This window comes from Schistocerca piceifrons, chromosome 6 (genome assembly GCF_021461385.2).
Source record: "Schistocerca piceifrons isolate TAMUIC-IGC-003096 chromosome 6, iqSchPice1.1, whole genome shotgun sequence".
NCBI classification, from domain to species: Eukaryota; Metazoa; Arthropoda; class Insecta; order Orthoptera; family Acrididae; genus Schistocerca; species Schistocerca piceifrons.
The window spans coordinates 425649362-425671857 of NC_060143.1; the positions used below are offsets into that span (position 1 = coordinate 425649362).

A 22496-nucleotide genomic window follows, 5' to 3' on the forward strand; every position below is an offset into this window, starting at 1 on the left:
TGACAGCGCGGAAATTTTCACCTTCAATTCAGACACAAAACCATCACCCACATTACTTCATCCACATTCCTGAATGATTCTTCACGCTCTGTACCACAGAATCAGAAATAAACCCAGGCCCTGCACCTTCTTCTAGTCATCCAGGAAATTAGGAATCTCAGAGTTCAGCAACATCATCCTCATTCTCTTCTGGTCTGCCGACTCCAAACAAAAAAAACCTACGGCACGAGGAGAGGGAAAACTTCAGCTTGCCGTGTGACGTTTCCAGTTCATCTCAATCTTAAAAGAGGGAAAAGACATTTACATTTTGAAAACTCCCAAAGAAAGCAGATGAAGGGTTGCAGAAATGCGCCAGATGTTAAATAGCAATCTTCAAATCGAGAGGAGGATTCGTCTTCATCATCAACTGATGCTGAGTCTGGGAAATAAAATGTATCTTGTGGTTTCTGCAAAATTAGATATTACGACCCTAGATCTATGATGAAAAGCGGATGTATCGGGGTGATAAATGCAAGGTGTGATTTCAGGAAATTTGTGTGGCTGTTCTCGTCGCAACCAATTCTGGGTGGGAAAGGCATTTGACAATTACTGGAACAGTTAGAGAGTGCAATCTTCTATATTTTGTATAATTGTATGGCAGTTGACAATTATTCATCTAGCCTCTTTTACGATCCAAATAGCCCCACAAATTTTTTCGTTGTTTCAACATTTTAAATCTTGCTATTTACAATGATGAAGAGTAGGTCTTGGAGAAATGTATCTTTATGGTGCAAAACTTATAACTACGATCTATTCAACACTACAACTTCACATGCGTAATAAAATATTTACTATCCCATTGCTGCCCAAAACAGTTGAAATGATTCTTTAGTCCAACCTTGCCCTAACTCACGAGAATTTTCAGATTTCCAACATACATTGTTTTGCGAGTTAGTATAACCTGAATCATGCAGTCCTGGTTCATCAGACAAAAGCATTTCAGAAGACAGAAATGAAGGAAGATCAAAGGTTAACGTCCCGTCGATAAAGAGGCCAGTAACGACGGAGCAGCATCTCAAAGTGTTTGGCGACTGCTGCTTGCATCTGTTCGCTTCACCTGACCGTACTGTGATTATCAAACAATAACAACTGTACCTTTTGATTTACAAAGGCGTACATGCAATAAACTTTCCTGCGTGTAGGATTCTTCTTTCGTTGAAACCAAAAAATGTGGGGAACTGCGAGGACCACTCGCGCACCGACGGTCCCGTACAAAGTTAATTATGTACATCGATAGCTCGTCTATCCCGGGAAACGAGAATATCAACAATTTTTACCTATAATCGATATCGATACCGCCGAGATATTCGTCCATCTGTGCCTGAGAAAAATGGGTATCAACAAATGGACAGGCAGACAGTCGGATAACAAACGAACAAAGTATTTTTTTCGTGTTATAGAATTACAAATTAACAATTTTAGGATTTTTTTATTTGCTCGTACTGTGAAACCTTGGTTCTTGCTAAATTTCAAGATTCCAGGTCAAAGGGTAGTATCTTACAGATTTTGATGAGTGAGTTTGCAAGTATCAAAATAGGTGACCTAAATGGACGTAATTTTTGACTGCATTGGCTTAGAAGCCTAAATATTTTACACCATCAAGGGAAATTTCTTCTTAGTGTGTGACACGAATTTCAGCTAGATACATCTACCCATTTCTGCGAAAAAGGCTTCTTAACAGATGGGCAGACAGACAGGCAGGCAGGTAAACAGGTGGACGGCCAAAAAAATCGATCCTATAAGAGTCCCATGTTTACCGACTGACGCTAAAAACAAGGTAAATTTCTCTCGGCTAGCTCATAGGCAGTTTCAGCGATCCGTATCTGCAACTGGACATAAGGCCAACAAAAAAATTAGAAATTTACGATACTAGTAATGTCAATTGTATACCTTGTACAAGGACATCGTGTATCGGCTATACATGAGGAGCAATCAAAAAAAGGTAAGAAACAAAACTGTCGATATAAACGAAGTCTTTATTCGATCACCAGAGGCCTGAACACAACTATCCCACTGTTTTACGAACAGAAGGATTCCATATTCCCAGAACTCCTGTGGCTGTGTTCCTAAAAAAAGCGGATGAAACACATGGAAGTCGCAGGGCGACATATGCGGGCTGTAGAGAGGATGCTTACACTCTTCGTGTGAATTTGGAGGCGTGTGGACGCGCGTCATCGTGGTACAAACTAACTTCCTCCGTGAGCAGCCCAGACCGTTTGCTCCTGATGGACTTGCGTAGGCTATGTTGTGTCTCACTGTGAATGATTTTTCCGTACCCGAGAGATTCGAAGAGTTTCGGACCTCGGGCGCCGAAAACAACGGAGGGCACCACCTGGCCTGCTGAGGACAGCTTGGGATTTTTATTGGGTAGTGATGACGCATGCTTCCATTGACTAGATTCGTCAGTGCCTTACCCCAAAGCGACATAGACAAATTTCAATCGATTTGGTTGTTACGACGTTTCGTACCTTTCCGTTGGAACACTCCTTATGAGATTTGTTAGGTTGATGCATAAGTTCGTAGTGTTCATCCATTAATTTAATGAACGCAACGGATACACGTAACAGAGAGTTTAGTCATTAGTAATATATTCTCCTCCACTACTTACAACAGTGTACCAATGCTTGGGTAACTTTTCGATTCCGCAACTAAGAAATCGCTTGGCTTTGAAGCGAAGAATTAGTCGAGCCACGTTCAGAGAGGATTTGCTTCCGAAAAGGAAGTTCCTCAACGTTGTTCAATCGAGAGCGGAAAAGGGTGCAAGATCAACTGAATAAGGTGGGTGCGGAATGACTTCCCGACCCAATTCCTTCCTAGAAACTTTTTCAGTATAGCAGAGTGTGGGCGGGCGTTATTGTAGAGTAGCATCACCTGAAGCAGTTTTCCCGGTCGTTGCTCTTGGATTGCGTCTTCAAGACGTCACAGTTGTTTACTATATATGTGAGCAGTGATAGTCACACCTCGGGGACCAATTCGTCGTATTCCACACCGCGGTTGTTCCACGAGATACGTCACATTACCTTTTGTGGAGCAGCCGGACGGTGTGGCCGTGCGGTTCTAGGCACTTCAGTCTGGAACCGCGTGACCGCTACTGTCGCAGGTTCGAATCCTGCCTCGGGCATGGATGTGTGTGATGTCCTTAGGTTTAGGTAGTTCTAAGTTCTAGGGGACTGATGACCACAGATGTTAAGTCCCATGGTGCTCAGAGCCATTTGAACCTTTTTTTTATTTTTTATTTTTTTTTGTCGAGCGCGCAGGTCTATGTACCGGGAATGGTTGTCTGGACACAACCGTTTCTTTCTTTAGCTTATGTTAGCTTAAAGACACCATTTCTCGTCACCAGTAACAAGTCGGGATAGGAGTAGTAGGTGTTATTCACGAGGCAGTTGATGACGAGCAAGAGGAGAAGCACATACGGCCACCCACTGATTTTGTGATTCGGCTTAGAGATGCGGTACCCATACACCCGATTTTTAACTTTCCCGATCGCATGCAAACGCTGCATTCGAGTACAATGACGTGGATCATTGTGGGTTAATGCGTTAAAATGTCTTCCTGAACCTGGAGAGTCATTGTCATAATGATCCTCCTTAAGACGAGGAAACAATTTTCTTGCCGTGCACTGTCCAACGGCATTATCCCCATAAAAGGCAAAAATGTTTCTTGTTGCCTCTTTTAGTGTCACCCCTCTATTGAAGTCAAACAGAAGAATACGTCGGAAATGTTCCGATTTCTCCACATGGCACCCATGTTCTAGCGCCCACAGCTCCAATCACTATCTCCAAATGACAAAATTATAATATGCGAACTCAGATAGCAACAGTGAGCTACAAATAAAAAATGACAGTCAATAAATAAACCCACAGCAAGCGAATTACTAACTTGCGAAACAGAAATACTACGCACTTATGCGCCAGCCTAATACATTTAATTTGGGGAAATTTATATTTTAAGAAACCTTTATTTTGTAACATTTAATGATAACGTCTTTTTACAGATCCTGCTGTGCGCTACGAAATCGAGGCAGGCAACGAGGATGGCACCTTCTCGATAGATGGCGACACCGGACAGGTGCGAGTGGCTGCTCAGCTAGACTACGAAGTTCGCACGGTGGTGAGTACTGCACCCTTCTGTACATCACAGCAGCCTGTTCAATCAGATTCGTGACTAGGCTGGGGGCCCCTGGTGCCAAAAACAAAATAAGGAAAAATAGGACTTTCAAATAATAGCTAAAAGAGAAGAAATAGAAAATAGATGCATCGTTGTTGTAATTGTTTTGTTGCTACGGTTTTCAGCTCGAAGACTGGCTTGAGCATCACCAGAAGCTATGGGTGTGTAGGCCTCTTCATCTCTGCATTACCTACTGCGTCCTTCATGTATTTGAACATGCTTAATGTATTCAAGTCTTGCTCCGCCTCAACAAATTGTGGCCTCCATTGCAAAACTGGATACACCTCGACCCCCGGGACGTGTCCCGTCAACCGATTCCCTCATTTAATCATGTTGTGTCATCAGTTTATCTTTTCCCCAAATCGATTCACTACCTCTTCATTCTTTATTCGAGCTTCCTGTCTATTCTTCAGCATTGATCTGAAGCGCCACATTTACAAAGCTCCTGTTCTCTCCTTGTCTGAACTGTTTATCGTTCACATTTCATTTGTTTAAGAATAGACTCCTGACAAATTTCATCGTCATAAGACATGTAAAACTGAACATTGTATTTCAAGTTAAATCATGTTCTGTTCTAAATTCTTCCAGGTGGCTTCCCCTTTCATTCCTTTTTCCAAGGCACGTTCTCTTATTATTTTTCCTCCCTTTCCTTTTCCTACTATCGAATTCCAACCCCCCATGGCAATTTCGACTTCCTTAACAAGGGTAAAGTGACCTATATATGACACAAATTACAAAATTGGTCTATTTTTGAATGAGAGAGAATAATTGTTGGGAAAATGTAAATGTTAGAGATTGTAAGCTGCTTTAAAATGACAATATTTTTAATTTGTTAAATCTACAAATGAATACTGGGAAAAATAAAAACACCATATCATTTTTTGGTCTGAAATTCTTAATTATGATATAGCCGGTGCAAAATATGATATACAAGTTCTGTTGTGGACGCTGAAGACAGAAGATGTGTTTAATGGTGAGAGGAGGTGATACGCTGCATGGACATCTCACAGAAATGAAAACAATAAACAAACGGGTGTGAACTTTGTCGCAACAAAGGAATTCAAGGGTCAAAACTTTCAAAACGGAATGACTTTGAACACGGATATCGAGCTATGCAGTCCAACAACGTGACCACAAAACCACAACATCGTAGTTCTTCCAGTTCGCTCGATGTTCCACATCTTAAGCTCGAACCGTTCATTGTTTCTATTTTACTTCTTTTTTTACAGTTTAGTACAACTCCTTCCTGTTTTCACGCTTGACCTGTGTTCGGTTTTTGTCGGGCTATCCACTGGGCCATTGTACCACTAAACCTGAAGGGGGTGCAATGGAGAGTTTCCCTTGTCAGAACTGTTTCACCAGTCTGTAAAAAAAAGTTATTGATAATAATCAGTACCAATTGTCTCACTGACTCATTAGCTCGTGATTTAATAAAGCAACTACGAAAACTGAATATCACATTTTCTTCATCGGCTTAAAAATGAAAGCGATAAAAAAAATTGTTTCAAAAAAATTGTTCAAATGGCTCAAGCACTATGGGACTTTTTAACATCTGAGGTCATCAGTCCCCTATACTTAGAACTACCTAAACCTGTCTAATCTAAGGACATCACACAGATCCATGCCCGAGGCAGGTATCACTTCGGTTGCAGGAGCTGCCGGAAGGGGACGTAGTGCGCCTTCCAACCGCCTTTGGGGCCCCACTCTAGATTTTCTTTCAGGGTTTTCTCCCTTAGCCTTCATCCCTCCCGAGACCAACCACAAGGCAGTGGTGTGTTAAGGTAATTCGAGAAAGAAAAGGAATGGTAACTGAGGAGAGGGTAGGGAATGGGATATATAGGATATAGGATATAAGACGGGTCGTTGTGAGACACACTTTGTCTGGCTCCCCTGCTGAGACCTGCCCGGCTAGGTTGGACCTGCCAGTAGCTACGCTACCGCCGATATAGCTCTCAGCTTCCTTGGAGCACACAAACTCTCCCGCCCACACGGACAGTGCTACGATAAGGCGGTGCCTTATGGTAGAGCAACAGTAGCCCATTACAAACAGTACTGCAAGGTTTTTAAAAATGTTATTAGTAAGGCAAAGAGTTTATGGTATGCAAATAGAATATCCAACCCGCAGGGTAAAATTAAAATCATATGGTCAGTTATGAAGGACGTGTCTGGTCAGCAGCACAAGGTAGACGATATAAAGACAGTTCGCAGTAAAAATATTTCTGTTAGTAATAAATCAGATATATGTTCAGTGTTTAACAATCATTTTCTGAGCATTGCTGGTGAATTTAATAAGAATTTAGTTCCTACAGGGAATCATATAACTTTCTTGGAAAATGCCTTTCTGAGATTGATGTCTGAAATACTCCTCTGTGATACAGACAAGGGGGAGATTGAGTCAATAATTAAATCACTTAAGACTAAGGACTATCATGGATATGATGGAGTGCCTAGCAGAATATTAAAGTACTGTGCTGCACATGTTAGCCCTGTATTTAGTCATATTTGTAATTTTTCCTTTAGGAATGGTCAGTTTCCTGAACGATTAACGTACTCAGTAGTAAAGCAGGCTTATAAAAAGGGACAAAAGGATAATGTAGACAGTTTTAGACCTATTTCTATGCCATCAGTGTTTGCTAAAGTTATTGAAAAGGCTGTGTATGTAAGGATAATTGATCATTTTATGTCACACCATTTGCTATGAAATGTACAGTTCGGCTTTAGAAGTCGTTTAACAACTGAAAATGCTATATTCTCTTTTCTCTGTGAGGTACTGGATGGGTTAAGCAAAGATATAGAACGCTAGGCGTATTTTTGATTTAATTAAGGCGTTTAATTGTGTTGATCACAAAATATTTCTCCAGAAGTTGGACCATTATGGAATACGGGGAGTAGCTCACAACTGGCTCACATCTTACCTTAGCAACAGGAAGCAAAAGGTCATTATTCACAATGTTGAGAATTGCTGTGATGTGGGGTCTGAGTGGGGTCGAGTCAAGTGGGGGATGCCCCAGGGATCAGTGATGGGGCCACTCCTGTTCCTTATTTATATAAATGATATGACCTTTAGTGTTACACGTAACTCTAAAATATTTCTGTTTGCTGACGACACTAGCTTGGTAGTAAAGGATGTTGCGTGCAACATTGGCCCAGTTTCAAATAGTGCAGTTCATGACCTAAGTTCATGGCTTGTAGAAAATAAACTAACGCTAAATCACAGGAAGACTCAGTTTTTACGGTTTCTAACACACAATTCAACAACACCCGACGTTTTAATTTCACAGAATGGGCATATGATTAGTGAAACTGAACAGTTCAAATTTCTGGGTGTTCAGGTAGATAGTAAACCGTTATGGAAAGCCCACGTTCAGGATCTTGTTCAAAGACTTAATTCTGCCATTTGTAATATTCGAACGGTATCCGAAGTGAGTGATCGTTCGACACGAAAAATAGTCTACTTTGCTTATTTTCATTCGCTTAAGTCGTATGGTGTTATGCTTTGGGGTAACTCTTCCCATTCTAAAAGGATATTTTTGGCTCAGAAGCGGGCGGTTCGGGCAATAAGTGGTGTAAGTTCACGAACCTCTTGTCGACCCCTTGTTCACGAGTATGGGTATTTTGACATTGGCCTCTCAGCATGTATATTCCTTAGTGTCATTTATTGTTAACAATATTAAGCAGCATTCACTCAGTTAATACTCGGCAGAAACCAAAGCTGCATTTGGATCGGACTTCCTTAACTCTTGTGCAGAAAGGTGTGCAGTATACTGCTGCATCCATTTTCAACAAGCTACCGCTCTAATTCAAAAATCTTAGCAGTAATCCACGCGCTTTCAATTCGAAATTGAAGAGTTTCCTCATGGGTCACTCCTTCTATTCTGTTGAGGAGTTCCTTGAAAAATTAAGCTAATTCTTGTTGTATTGTTGACTGCGTTTACTTAAACTTATGGAATAATTTTTTTCGGGTTCATAAACGTTTTATATTTGTCTGTTATTACTTTTATGTTGTAATTTCACGTACTGCATGTTCCGTGACCTTGGAGATTTGCTCCTCAATTTGGTCTTACGGAACTTGACGTGTAAATAAATAAATAAATGACTTTCCCTCTCCTCCGCTAGCCAAGATATAATTTCGTCCACCTACATGTTCTGCATCAGTCATTTCTGTAGGATCTAGCTGTTGTACTCTTCAAAGAAATGTCGGAATCTGAATCTGTCTCCACAGTTTTCTTTCTTTTTTGTATACTTACGACAGCTTTGGTCGCAGGAATAGCTTTCTGGCTCCCTGCTTTTGGCCTACTCTGTTTTCGATTCGAGGATTTTCCGTATCAGCAATGGATTACTGCTGGAGGTGTGGCCTCCCTCGGTTGTGTCCCTGGCGGATAGGAAGGGCAGCAACCCGCAGTACACCGCTGTGTGCCTGGCAACTGGGTCGTAGGCAACCGTGTGTCACTTTTCCCGGTTCGTGCCCCTTAAGCGATCTCAATAGTGGGAAGACGATACGCCAGTGTATTTATAGCGATTTTCATGTCGGTAATAACGATACCAATGTAAGGACAACACAACACTGAGTCACCGAGCAGATATCACTTTTAGAAATCAACTGTACCATATTTTAGAAGCGGGGTGACACATTTAAGGGTTATAGTGACTGCTTAATAATTATCTCTGTGTAATAAATAAGACAATAATGAATTATTCAACTGGTGGAGAACAATTTTCTGTGTATGTGACACAAATTTGGTAGGTATCTAGTAAATATTTGCGAAAGTGTGGCTAATGGTTCAAATGGCTCTGAGCACTATGGGACTTAACTTCTGAGGTCATCAGTAACCTAGAACATAGAACTACTTAAACCTTACTAAACTAAGGACATCACACACACCCATCCCGAGGCAGGATTCGAACCTGCGACCGTAGCGGCCGCGCAGCTCCAGACTCTAGCGCCTAGAACCCGTCGGCCACTCCGGCCGGCTGTGGCTAATGTTCTAGAACTATATGCATAGTTATTTTAGTCTGAAAGTGCTGTTTGTCAATATTATTGTTTACCTGCAAAATGGAGTTTGTAGTGGAAGAACGAATTATGACTGACTGTTCCTAAATAGTGGCAGTATAACTAACAGTAGGAACGTTTGTGATAGATTTGGTTTTTGTAAATAGGCTGGGTGTATCATATTTTGGAAAGAATTGGCTGTATAAGTTTTAGGAAACCTTACTCTATCCGCATAATTTCTTTTTAATCTGATCATACGCTGCCTCAGTCTCATCTGCTGAGCTAGTACTCATATAAACCTGTACAGTTGTATGTAAATTGAAGGTGGAGAGGGAAGGAGCGAAAGGATCACTGCTGTCAGCTGCATTTGGACATTACGTGGAATCGGCGGCGACGAGTGAAAATGTGCACCAGACCGGGATTCGAACCCGGGACCTCCTGCTTACTAGACAGGTGCGGTAACCACTGCGCCATCCGCGACACAGTGTTATCGCAACTGCATGGACGATCTAGGCACGCCTCAGGGCCGATCGACATTCCCATCGAGCGCCACCTATCCGCAGTCCCTTTCTATTATACTCCCGTTCGCTACTTAGAGATTCCCACAGAAGGTGAATTCATTTCCCAGCTAGGCTTTGAAAAAATTTGAATGTGTGGTGTCTGTTCTTCCGAATATGTCCGAAAAAACAGACACCACACATTCATCTAATCTGTACAGTTGTAGTAGGTGTTGGCTTTGTGTCTACCTTGGCTACGAGGCAACGATAATGCGTTCGCTATCTTTTTTTCGTGATATGGCAGCATATCGACATTCTCCTTTTCTTGTTTGTTGTTAGACCTACTCCGTCATTAACCCTATTTGATTTCGCATTTATAACCCTGTACTCACCTGACCAGAAATCCTGTTTCCTGCCACCGCACCTCACTTATTACCTAACCTCAATCTACGCGCTCTCATTTTCAAATCCTCTAAGCAACCTACCAGTTTAAGAGATCTAACTTCCATGTTCCAGACTCACAGAACGGCCGTTTTGTTTTTCCTGATGACAACATCCTCCATGGTACTCCCTGCGAAGAGACTCGAATGCGGTACTATTTTACGTTCAGAATATTTTACTCAACAGGGTACTACCATCGACAAGTAGCACAGTAGAGTTCCAAAAATATTGGTCCTAGTTTCCGCTTGCTTTCAAGGATTCGCTGTACCAACACAGCAAGACCATGTTGCCTAATAATACAAAGCCAGAGTAGTCTCATCTAGACTTGTCCCTGCAACTACAGAAAAGACTACCCTCTCTCTTCAGGAACCACGGGTTAGTCTGGTCTCTTCACAGTTACCCCTTCAGTCTTGTTACTCCGTCTTCAGGCAACAAGTGGCCCATCGGGACCATCCGACCGCCGTGTCATCCTCAGATGAGGATGCGGATAGGAGGGGTGTGTGGTCAGCACACTGCTCTCCCGGTCGTTACGATGGTTTTCTTTGACCGGAGCCGCCACTATTCGGTCGATCGGTCGAGTAGCTCCTCAATTGGCATCACGAGGCTGAGTGCCCCCGAAAAATGGCAACAGTGCATGGCGGCCCAGACGGTCACCCATCCAAGTGCCAGCCACAACCAACAGCACTTAACTTCGGTGATCTGACGGGAACCGATGTATCCACTGCAGCAAGGCCGTTGCCTGATTACTCCTACAGTACAGCTATTTGGATCATGGAGGCATGCAAGTGACCTCACCTCGGTAAGGTCGATGGTTTTTGGGTTCATCAATGCCTCTCCACAAATCCTCATAAATTTATTGCAAATCATTAACCCTTTTAAAACTGAACAAAGAAAAAAACGGTATTAGCTTGCCATTTATTGTATTTTACAAAACTTATCGATTTCAGTTAAGTACATATACCTTCTTGGTATGCTGCTCCAGCACTACCCCAGCCGCATCAGCATGCTCGCACCAAGCGCAGGTTGCGTAGGCTGCCCGTCAGGTGATCTTAGTGCACTTCTTCTGTGCGTGCGCTAGCCACTTTGACCACGCCTGCCCGTGGGCTCCCGTTTCATGTAGCACTCTCGCTTATGCTATAGCCTCGCTGCCAGACCGCCCACGTATCACCTGTTCGCCCACTCAGTCTATATTTTACGTGTTAAGTTAATCCGAGACAAAAACAAAAGAGATGTCTCGTGAGTCAGTTCTGGAACTACTCATTTAAATTGGACAATGACTTCATACACTTCGTTGTTCGCATGTACCACATTTTATAGTGTGTGCTCAGTGGACAAGGATTTGGAGTAGTCCAGCAAACGTGAGATCGTTGCTATGTTTGTTGCACTACGAGCTTCATTTCTGATTCGTTCATACCAGAGCCAAATTATCATACGTATAAACAAAATTACGAACTTAATGGGAATCGAAACGAATTTAACGATTTTGTTTGATAACAATGCATAGTTTGTCATAATCAACTGTCGAAATATGATTACCAGTAGAGTCTGTTAACAGTGTGACTAAACCTAGCTGTATTTCAATGTACCTTTCTAGTTACTTTGTTGGTGTGGCCATTCTGAATGTTCCATACGTGTTTCGCATTTTACTTTGAGGTTTTTGCAGTGGATTTGATCTGGAATAAAAGAGTTCATACCATAATTTTTGTAATAATAAATTATTACTTACAATTACTCTTTTTCCTGACAGATGACAAGAATCGATGATTTTGGCGGGCGAAAAAAGTAACTATAAGATATAATTTAGTAATGTAGAAACTATACCGTAATTTTCTGATCTATAAGGGTCGCACATACAAATAAAACTGTTTTATTTCAGATTAAATCCACTGAAGATGGCAGTACATATAAGACGAATGTGTCTGGAATACGAATAGAACATACTCGTATAGATTTCTGCAAGAAAATGGCCTTTGAATTTATGTTACGAGTACCTATTTAGGTAGCTCAGATTCATCATGCTGTTAGTTTGACTTCCTCCTTGGTAAGAGTCCACTAGCTGAAATGTTCGCCCAGCGTGATCTCTAGATATTCTTGTATTTCTCTCTTAAGCATTTCAGAGCCTTCGCCCAGTCTTCGTAAACTTTGTTGTTGTTGTGGTGGTTGTGGCGGTTTTTGTGTATCATCAGTATCGACAAGTGCAATGAATATCGATGATACGATACTCTATGGTATTCTGCGGTTTGAATTCACTCTTTTTTTTTTTTAGCAGTTGCATTGATTTGATTTTGTAATTGACACTGACAATATTATACACATGTTTAATGCATTATTCGTACTACTACTTCTCTCGGATGATTATTTTGTTCAAATTGCACAAAAATTCCACCTAACGTAGTGTAATAATGTTGACTGTAAGCTGTATTCATATCACTAAAATTACAGATCGTACATCAGAGCTTTTATAATTTTTGTCTTCGATGGATTTAATTATTCTTAGCAAATTGATCATGAAAAGGAACCACAGAATACCACCCGCACACAACACTGACGTATGCTACCAGAAATATTTTTCTCCGTGATTTGTGCGTAGTTTAATTTTGGCCACATACATCAGCAATGAAATCTTGTTCAACAATAAATGCCATTAGCACTGTTCTTAGAAAATGCAGTCTGATTCGATTAATTTTTTCTTTTATAAGTAGAGTTCAGTACCACCGGTGCACATTTATTTCTTACACATCGTAATACTGAAAGTTTGCAGTTTCAAGTAATTTAAATTTGCCGCTGTGATAAAAGTTATGATAGCGGCCAACAAAAAATAGAGGATTTCTTTTTAAATTAAGATTTTCCTTTTCCCAATAAATAGTTAATCATTTAAATTGATGCCACCAATAAAAAAATTATTAATTTTTTTGCAAATTAGTTTAACACAAACCCATGCTATTTTCAACTAGAAGTACAGACGAAGTTGCTATATATAATCGCTACTAACAATGGCTGCGCTTCTTGCGGCTATGATAAAACAATTAATACAAAATTATAATTAAAAAAAGGAAGTGAATTTTCAATAATTAATCATAAATAGTTTTAACGCATTTGGCTCTATTTGTTTTACCAGCAAATGAACATAAAAGTACAATAATTTTACATTAAATGTTTTTCATTTAACAGACCTCAAATCGATTCGCGTCTTGCGTCGGCGATGTACATCAGAAGAAGACGACAAAAGGGTACAAAACAAAAGAAAAGAATGACATAGGTTAACAAAGAATGTGAGACAAATATTGTCTCTGTTTTACATAATTATCATCTTTTTAAGAAATAATTACATAATTGAATGAATATCATCCACACGTTCATATTCCACTCGTACAATATATATATATATATATATATATATATATATATATATATATATATATATATATCGTGGATGTTATATGGTCTTCAGTCTGGAGACTGGTTTGATGCAGCTCTCCATGCTAAGCTATCCTGTGCAGGCTTCTTCATCTCCAAGTAACCTACATCCTTCTGAATCTGCTTAGTGTATTCATCTGTTGGTCTCCCTCTACGACTTTTACCCTCCACGCTGCCCTCCAATACTAGCTTGGTGATGCCTTGAGGCCTCATAACACGTCTTACCAACCGGTCTCTCCTAGTCAAGTTGTGCCACGAATTCCTCTTCTCCCCAGTTCTATTCTGTATCTCCTCCTTAATTACGTGATCAAACCATTTAATATTCAGCATACTTCTGTAGCACCACATTTCGAAAGCTTGTATTCCCTTCTTGTCTAAACTATTTATCGTCCGTATTTCACATCCATACATGGCTAAACTCCATACAAATACTTTTAGAAAAGACTTCCTGACAATTAATCTACACGCGATGTAAACAAATTTCTCTGCTTCAGAAACGCTTTCCTTGCTATTGCCAGTCTACATTTTACATACTCTCTACTTCGACCATCATCAGTTATTTCGCTCCCTAAATAGCGAAACTCAACTACTATCTCATTTCCTAACGTAATTACGTCAGCATCACCTAATTTAATTAGACTACATTTCATTATCCTCGATTTGCTTTTGTTGGTGCTCGTCTTACATCCACTTTTGAAGACACTGTCCGTTCCGTTCAACTGCTCTGCCAGGTCCTTTTCAGTCTCTGACTGAATTACAATTTCATCGGTGAACCTCAAAGTTTTTATTTCGTTCTCCGTGGATTTTAGTTCCTACACCAAATTTTTCTTTTGTTTCCTTTACTGCTTGCTCAAAATATAGAGTAACATCGAAGATAGGCTACAACCCTGTCTCACTCGCTTTCCAACCACAGCTTCCCTTTCATATCCCTCGACTTTTATAACTGCCATCTGGTTTCTGTACAAATTTTAAATAGCCGTTTGGTCCCTGTATTTGACCTCTGCCACCTCCAGAATTTGAAAGAGAGTATTCAAGTCAATATCGTCAAAAGCTTTCTCTAAGTCTACAAATACTAGAAACGTCGGTTTGCCTTTCCTTAATCTGACCTCTAAGATAAGTCATAGGATCACTATTGCCTCACGTGTTCCAACATTTCTACGGAATCCAAACAGATCTTCCCCGAGGTCGGCTTCTATCAGTTTTTCCATTCGTCTGTAAGGAATTCGTGTCAGTATTTTGCAGCCGTGAATTATTAAACTTATAGTTCGGGAATTTTCACACCTGTCGACACCTGCCTTCTTTGGGATTGGAATTATTATGTTCTTCTTGAAGCCTGAGGGTATTTCGCGTGTCTCATACACCTTGCTCACCAGATGGTAGAGTTTTGTCAGGGCTGGTTCTCCCAAGGCTATCAGTAGTTCTAATGGAATGTTGTCTACTCCCGGGGCCTTGTTTCGATTTAGATCTTTCAGTGCTCTGTCAAACTCTTCACGCGGTATCATATCTCCCATTTCATCTTCACCTACGTCCTCTCCCATTTCCATAATATTGCCCTCGAGTACATCACCCTTGTACATACCCTCTATATTCTCCTTCCACCTTTCTGCTTTCCCTTCTCTGCTTAGAACTGGTATTCCATCTGAGCTCTTGATATTTGTTCAAGTTATTCCAAAGGTCTCTTTAATTTCCTGTAGGCAGTATCTATCTTACCTCTAGTGATATATGCCTCTACATCCTTACATTTTGTCCTCTAGCCATTTCTGCTTAGCCAATTTGCACTCCCTGTCGATCTCATTTCTGACACGTTTCTACTCCTTTTTGCCTGCTTCATTTACTGTATTTTTATATTTTCTCCTTTCATCAATTAAATTCAATATCTCTTTTGTTGCCCAAGGATTTCTACCAGCCGTCGTCTTTTTGCCTACTTGATCCTCTGCTGCCTTCACTATTTGATCTGTCAAAGCAAGGCATTCTTCTTGTACTGTGTTTCTTTCCACTGTTCTTGTCAATCTTTCGCTAATGCTTTCTATGAAACACTCTACAACCTCTGTTTTTTTCAGTTTATCCAGGTTCCATCTCCTTAAATTCCCACCTATTTGCAATTTCTTCAGTTTTAATCTACAGTTCGTAACCAATAGATTGTGGTCAGAGTCCACATCAGCCCTTGGAAATGTTTACAATTTAAAACCGGGTTCCTAAATCTCTGTCTTACCATCTGAAACCTTCCAGTGTCTCTAGGCCCTCTTCCACGTATACAACCTTCTTTCATGATTGTTAAACCAAATGTTAGCTATGATTAAGTTAAGCTGTATGCAAAATTCTACCACGGGGCTTCCTCTTTCATTCCTTACCCCCATTCCATATTCACCTACTACATTTCCTTCTCTTCCTTTAACTACTATCGAAGTCCAGTTCCCCATGACTATTAAATTTTCGTCCCCTCTCACTAACTGAATAATTTCTTTTATCTCATTATACATTTCTTCAATTTCTTCGTCACCTGCGGAGCTTGTTGGCATAGAAACTTGTCCTACTGTCGTAGGCGTGGGCTTCGTGTCTGTCTTAGCTACAATAATGCGTTCGCTATGCTGTCCATAGTAGCTTACCCGCGTTCCTATTTTTTTTATTCGTTATTAAACCCACTCCTGCATTACCGCTTTTTGAATTTGTACTTATAACCCTGTATTCACCTGACCAGAAGTCTTGTACCTCCTGCCACCGAACTTCAGTAGTTCCCACTAATCTATCCATTTCCCTTTTTAAATTTTGTAACTTACTTGCCCGATTAAGGGATCTGACATTCCACGCTCTGATCCGTAGAACACCAGTTCTTTTTCTCCTGATAACGACGTCCTCCTGAGGAGCCCCGCCCGGAGATCCGAATGGGGGATTATTTTACCTTCGGAATATTTTACCCTAGAGGACGCCATCATCATTTACTCATACAGTAAAGCTGCATGCCCTAGGGAAAAATTAGGGCTGTAGTTTCCCCTTGCTTTCATCCGTTCGCAGTACCAGCACAGCAAGGCCGTTTTTGTTAATGCTTCAATGCCAGATCAGTCAGTCATCCAGACTGTTGCCCCTGCAACTGCTTAAAAGGCTGCTGCCCCTCTTCAGGAACCACTCGTTTGTCTGGCCTCTCAACAGATACCCCTCCGCTGTGGTTGCACCTACAGCACAGCTATCTGCATCGCTGAGGCACGCAAGTCTCCCCACCAACGGCAATGTCCATGCCTCGTGGACCTTAGTAAGTAATTACTTCGTAATGGAATGACATCAGCCTAAGTTTGCGTACCACTTGTTTTTCCCTTCAGTTTTCTTTTTTACGTAAACGTGTTTCAGCACATCTGTACCTCATGAAATACTTTTAAAAATCTGAAAAATAATCATCACAACAGAAAATTTAGCCTAAACCTGTTGGTTGTAACAATTTTGACTATTACGAATAGCCATAATTACTAGTTTAAACTTATTTGTAGCACATACTTCCGTTCAAATGGTTCAAATGGCTCTGAGCACTATGCTACTTAACTTCTGAGGTCATCAGTCGCCTAGAACTTAGAGCTAATTAAACCAAACTAACCTAAGGGCATCACATACATCCATGCCCGAGGCAGGATTCGAACCTGCGACCAGAACGGTCGCTCGGCTCCAGACTATAGCGCATAGAACCGCACGGCCACTCCGGCCGGCCCATACTTCCGTCTTTGCTGGCTACTCATCATCTATAACAACTTAATTGTTCTAGAAGATGGGTGAAACAAATGATACTTGTGATCTGTTTGTGTTGGCAGAAACTTTTTTTTCAGCAAATACTCAAAGATTTCCGATATTATAGTCTTCATGTACAAGTTCGTCACCTGAAGAGATAATCAGAAAAATACTGTAAAATGATTTACCATTGGCGCTGCAGGTCGTTAGGAAATTGGCTCACAAAAAATAATTTTAATGGTTGTACTGTATATATGGTTGTAAACGTTGTTCCACTGTCTTCAACTTATGCCTGCAGTTGGTAAGCCACTGTAGTTTGCTAACGTTCAGGCATTGTAATGACTGACGAGAAGCGGGCTCACACACGTAAATCATGTACCTTAACCAATACGACCACAGTTACATTTCCTGTTTTAAAACATATCAATGAAAGGGGAATGCGAAATGATAACACTTTTTAACATTGGATTTTTCTATTTCTTGAGTTTGCTTTCGGGAAGTCAGTTACGCCTGCCCATTGGAAGTCACACACATTCTTTCTCGATAGCACAATCGAAAAGTGCAGTTATTCGTCATCTCAAGCTTAATTTAGTGTGAGTTAAGTTTCATTAACCACTGTAAGAACATTATGAAAGTGCGCAAGTCGATAAGAACTGCAAGTAAATTCTCAGAAGCTCGACTTATTCGTAGTTTATATTATTTCTAATTTTGGTACGTTTGAAGATATAGTAAAATAAATTTTCGTGACAGATTAAGACATTAGCAAAACAATCGCAGCTTTATTTCGTATCTCTCATTTCCATTAACCTTGCTCTATGAAATCACTTAACGGACTCCCTGTCCCAACATGACTGAGCACCTCATACTCGAAAGCCCACATTTTGTTGTTTAGTGACGACAAAACCTACGGGCAAACTCGCTAGCGTCGTGCAGCAGCTCAAAGATAACCAAAGGCTGAAAAACAAGTACACCCACCCTAAGTGTACGCGATACGAGTGTAGTGTGTATGTTTGCGTTTCCGAGAACTAGAGATAAAAACGAGTAGAGATCGAGAGAGAGAAATTTACAGTAACTAAATCTCCAGACAAAGGATGAAGGTAACAGCCTTATGAACATAAGCCCTGTGTTTTCTTAAACGAGTGTCTAACGAATTAGAGTGATGTTGCTTACCGACATCTACACAATTTTTGTGACTCTTTTCACGTATGTTGAAGAAGAGAATAATAACAACAAAACCGTGAGTACTTACGGCAGAAAACCTGAAAATGAAACTTTCTAGACTGGAACGGTTAGGTTCTGTTGTGCGATTTCCCTACGGATCCAACTGAGAAGCCTGTCTTTTGTCTCCGTTTCTGGAGGACAAATATAGGAGAGGCTTTAGCTTGTACATGCAGGGGGTTTCACAACTCACTTTACACATTTCTAGAGGTTGTGGAGGGGACTTAGTACATCAAGTTTTACACAGGAATCCGTGTCCGGAAACGATTCGTTGCCATATTATAAGGAAAACAAGAGTTACTCAATCATGTGCTAGATGTTTCTTACGCAATTCGCCTGTTATGGTAGGCTAGCCACATTCGTGAATGGTAAAATGATATGATGTCACTCGATATCCTCTTTTTCCGTCTGCCTCGTTTTCATGCTTCCTGGTGATGCCTCAGTTGACATTGCGGTGACTAATACTGTAGTAATAGGATGACTGAGTACACGTCCGCAGAGTACTCCGATATGTTGTTAACGTACGGTGAAGTTCGCCGTAATGGAAGAGAAGCTCAAAGTCTGTACCACGAGTACTTTTCAGAGCTTGTATTGTCCTGCGAAATGATGGTCGTCCTGCAGAAAGTGTCATCACTTCTGTCTCTAAGCTGGTCGTAAGTTGTGTTCCAAAAAATGAACAGCATAGAGACAGAAGTGATGACACTTTCTACAGACCTGACCAACATTTTGCAGGACAATGCTCAAGCACGTATAGTGCAAGCTGTTACTGATTTGTTTGACTAATTGGGCTTCTAAGTGCTATACCACCTACTGCACTCCCCTGACTTAAGCCCTCGTGAGTTCAACTCGATTTCTAAACTGAAGGAAACACTTTACGGCTTTCGCTTCAGAACTGCTACAAATTCGTCGGGCAATAGATCGTGCCGCTCGAACTGTCAACATAACTGGCACTGCTAAGAGTGTCCTACGACTTCCATATCGCTGGCAACGCGTTATACACAATGCTGGTGACTACTTTGAAGGTCAGTAAAACTTTGAAACACGTATCTATTTTGTAAGAGCTGTAAATAAATAATTGCCACTATTAAAGTTCCAATCCTCGTACATTTATCCCACTGTCAGACGAGATCGTCAGTGTCTTCATGGAAAAATGTTTGCGGTTGCCTGTGAAACAACGATTGTGCCCACGCGTGCACCTCTTTGTCTGAAGCACATCGATGGCCACGAACATCTTTCTTCAGGGCTCCATGTGGACCCCAAATTTTCCCAAGGTTGTTTAGAGTGCGCTGAAGACGTTTCGGTTGGAACTGCTCACACATCCCCCATACAGTACCGATCTCTCCCCAAGCGCTTTTCCATATCTCTGAATCCTTGAAGGACATTCATTGCCATCGATTTGCTTCGGACGAAGAAGTGCACTCCTAGAGACAATCTTGGTTCCGTAGGCAATCACAAACATTTTTCCACGAATGTCTAGACCGTCTTCTCTCACACTGGAATTAATGTATTACAAGTGACAGTGATTACTTTAGAAATAATAAACAATTTACTTATTTTTCTTCCGTGACGCGTTTCCATTTGACTTCCCCTTGTAAATCCCATCTCTTTACCTAATTTTGGATACAGAGCTTTCAGAATTCATGGTATCACACATTAAAGCCTCTTACAATCAAACTCTAAGGGAACGATTCAAGAGAATCCATTTCTAAGTGTGTACATGAAGTATTAAACAAACTAAAAAAATAATAATGTCCCCAGGAGAAGGTTGTAGAGCTGTTTGAATATGCAAGCAAGTCATTTTGTAGGCAGATTCCTGAACGTCTTAAATGAGTAATAGGCTCATTAAACCCGGCATATAAAATTTTTGCCAACACCATCAAAAATAATTTTTACAGACACCATGAATCCATCTTGGGTTAGGAACAAAATGGGTTTCGCAAAGGAAGATCATGCTGTGACGACTATTTTTCATTGAAATCTCTAATACAGAAACATAGGCAATTCAATCTAGAAACTCATATTGCCTCCGTCAACATCAAAAAACGTTTCTGATAAAGTCAACAGAAACAAATTGTTATAGTTTACAGCAGGAGATCGACAAATTTACGGAATAAATTTAATCTGTGTCAATAAAGGAGACAGATTATCAGATTGGGTCAGAATACAATAGGGATGCGGTGTTTAATCTCTCTTGTTTATTATTTATATGAATAAAACCGTCCAAGAGTGGAGTCGAATGTCACACATCTTCATTCAAATCAACCCCTGAAACACAAAGCTAGAAATTTTAGTCTTTGCAGATGACTTATCTCCTATAGTATCTGCAGAGGACGACCTGCAGCGTTCTGTACGCAATTTACAGATCACATCACAAATACAGTATGAACTTAGACAGCCGGCCGGGGTGGCCGAGCCGTTCTGGGCGCTACAGTCTTGAACCGCGCGACCGCTACGGTCGCAAGTTCGAATCCTGCCTCGGGCATGGACGTGTGTGATGTCCTTAGTTTAGTTAGGTTTAAGTAGTTCTAAGTTCTAGGGGACTGATGACTTCAGAAGTTAAGTCCCATAGTGCTCAGAGCCATTTTTTTGAACTTAGACATCGAAAAAAAAACTATGGCCTTCTGATGAAAATAGCCTGCACAAAGTAAGAGCAGTTTGAAAGATAAAACTGTATAAAGAGTGAAATCATTCAGATATTTAGGCTATAAATTATCCTTTCTGGAAGGAACACACTTAGCTAAAAAAGCCACCAGGTATATAGAAACAATGGGAGTCATTCTTAACGTAGTGGAACCTTGCACAGTCCAGAAGCACACCTCAATACGCCTTTACAGGACCTTAACAAGACCTGCGCTTTGCTATGGTGGCAAAGCTTGGAAATAAAGACAGCAGATATCGGAAAGACCGAAAATCTGTGAAATGAAGTTCTTGAGACGAACCAAGTGGGATAGCAAAAGGAATGAAAATGTGTTGAACAAACTTAAAATGGAACCCATCAAATGAAAATGTGTTGAAGAAACTTAAAATGGAGCCCATCATGTAGTCTTTTCCCGCAGTATCTCTCATTGCGTTGATGCACAGCTAGTGGGAGCCTGGAATGCTGCATTTCACGGAACTCGGAGCAACACTGTGGGTTTTGCCCCTAGGGGAGTCAGCAGTGTGCGTTCACCCTATGTGGTCATCATATGGATCGTGCACTTAGAGAAAACTGCGAGTTTTGTGTGAAGATTTGCATTTTGCTGAAGAGTTTGTCTTCCGCTGACGGAATATGTATTACACAGGGTGAAGTTTCGCGATTGCTATGGAGGGACGGATTTGGAAATTAATAAAATTCTTTTAATCAAGTTGTCTATTTGGGCGCAGTGGCTCAGAAAGAGGGCGGTTCTTCACAAGAAACACGGCGTGAAATAGCTCTGGGTAGGGATGCTGCATCGAAGCTGACAAAATCGAAGGGAAAAGATTGCAGGCAAGACCACCGAGGCGATGAACATATCAGATAAAGCAGCAGGCAGACGAAACTGGTGCCAGTTACTCAGAGATGCAGAAGACCCAGAGAAATGGAGACAGACTGATAAGAAGATCATGTGATGGACCAATCACTATCAACTATGAAATACGGAGTATTGATGATGATGAAATTTTGTGAGTCACTTAAACGCAATGGTAATAAACTTGATTATTGGACATGGTTTGAACATTTACAGTCGTATTTTGCGACCTTTTCCAATTCATGTCAGGACATAAAACTTTAAATCAATTTATTAATCCGAACATTCCTAATACTTGACTAATTGGTGTGAAAGACAGAATGTGATATCTAAATTTAGTGACTGTGCCCTCGACTTGCTGGAAACATAAGGCTTGTTTGAAGAACCATTTTAAATTGTGCAGTCTGACTTATAAACTTCTTCATATCGTTTTTACCATGTAATACCCTGTCCAGCGCGGGCCTGGCCTCTGCGAGATGTGCGAGAAGAATGTCAGTGAACTTCCGGAAGGTACCGGCAAGGGTG

The 22496-nt window shown here is 40.9% G+C and overlaps 1 protein-coding gene and 1 non-coding gene across 2 annotated transcripts in view; one reads left to right on the forward strand and one right to left on the reverse strand.

Moving 5' to 3' along the window:
- Window positions 1-22496, forward strand: part of LOC124803361 (neural-cadherin-like) — a 333705-nt gene that overhangs the window by 31262 nt on the left and 279947 nt on the right. The window contains 1 exon segment of the mRNA XM_047264547.1: window positions 4037-4152. Coding sequence (XP_047120503.1) covers window positions 4037-4152 — 116 coding nt within the window.
- On the reverse strand, window positions 9604-9680 carry Trnat-agu. The gene has a single exon. It is a non-coding gene; the product is annotated as a tRNA-Thr (tRNA).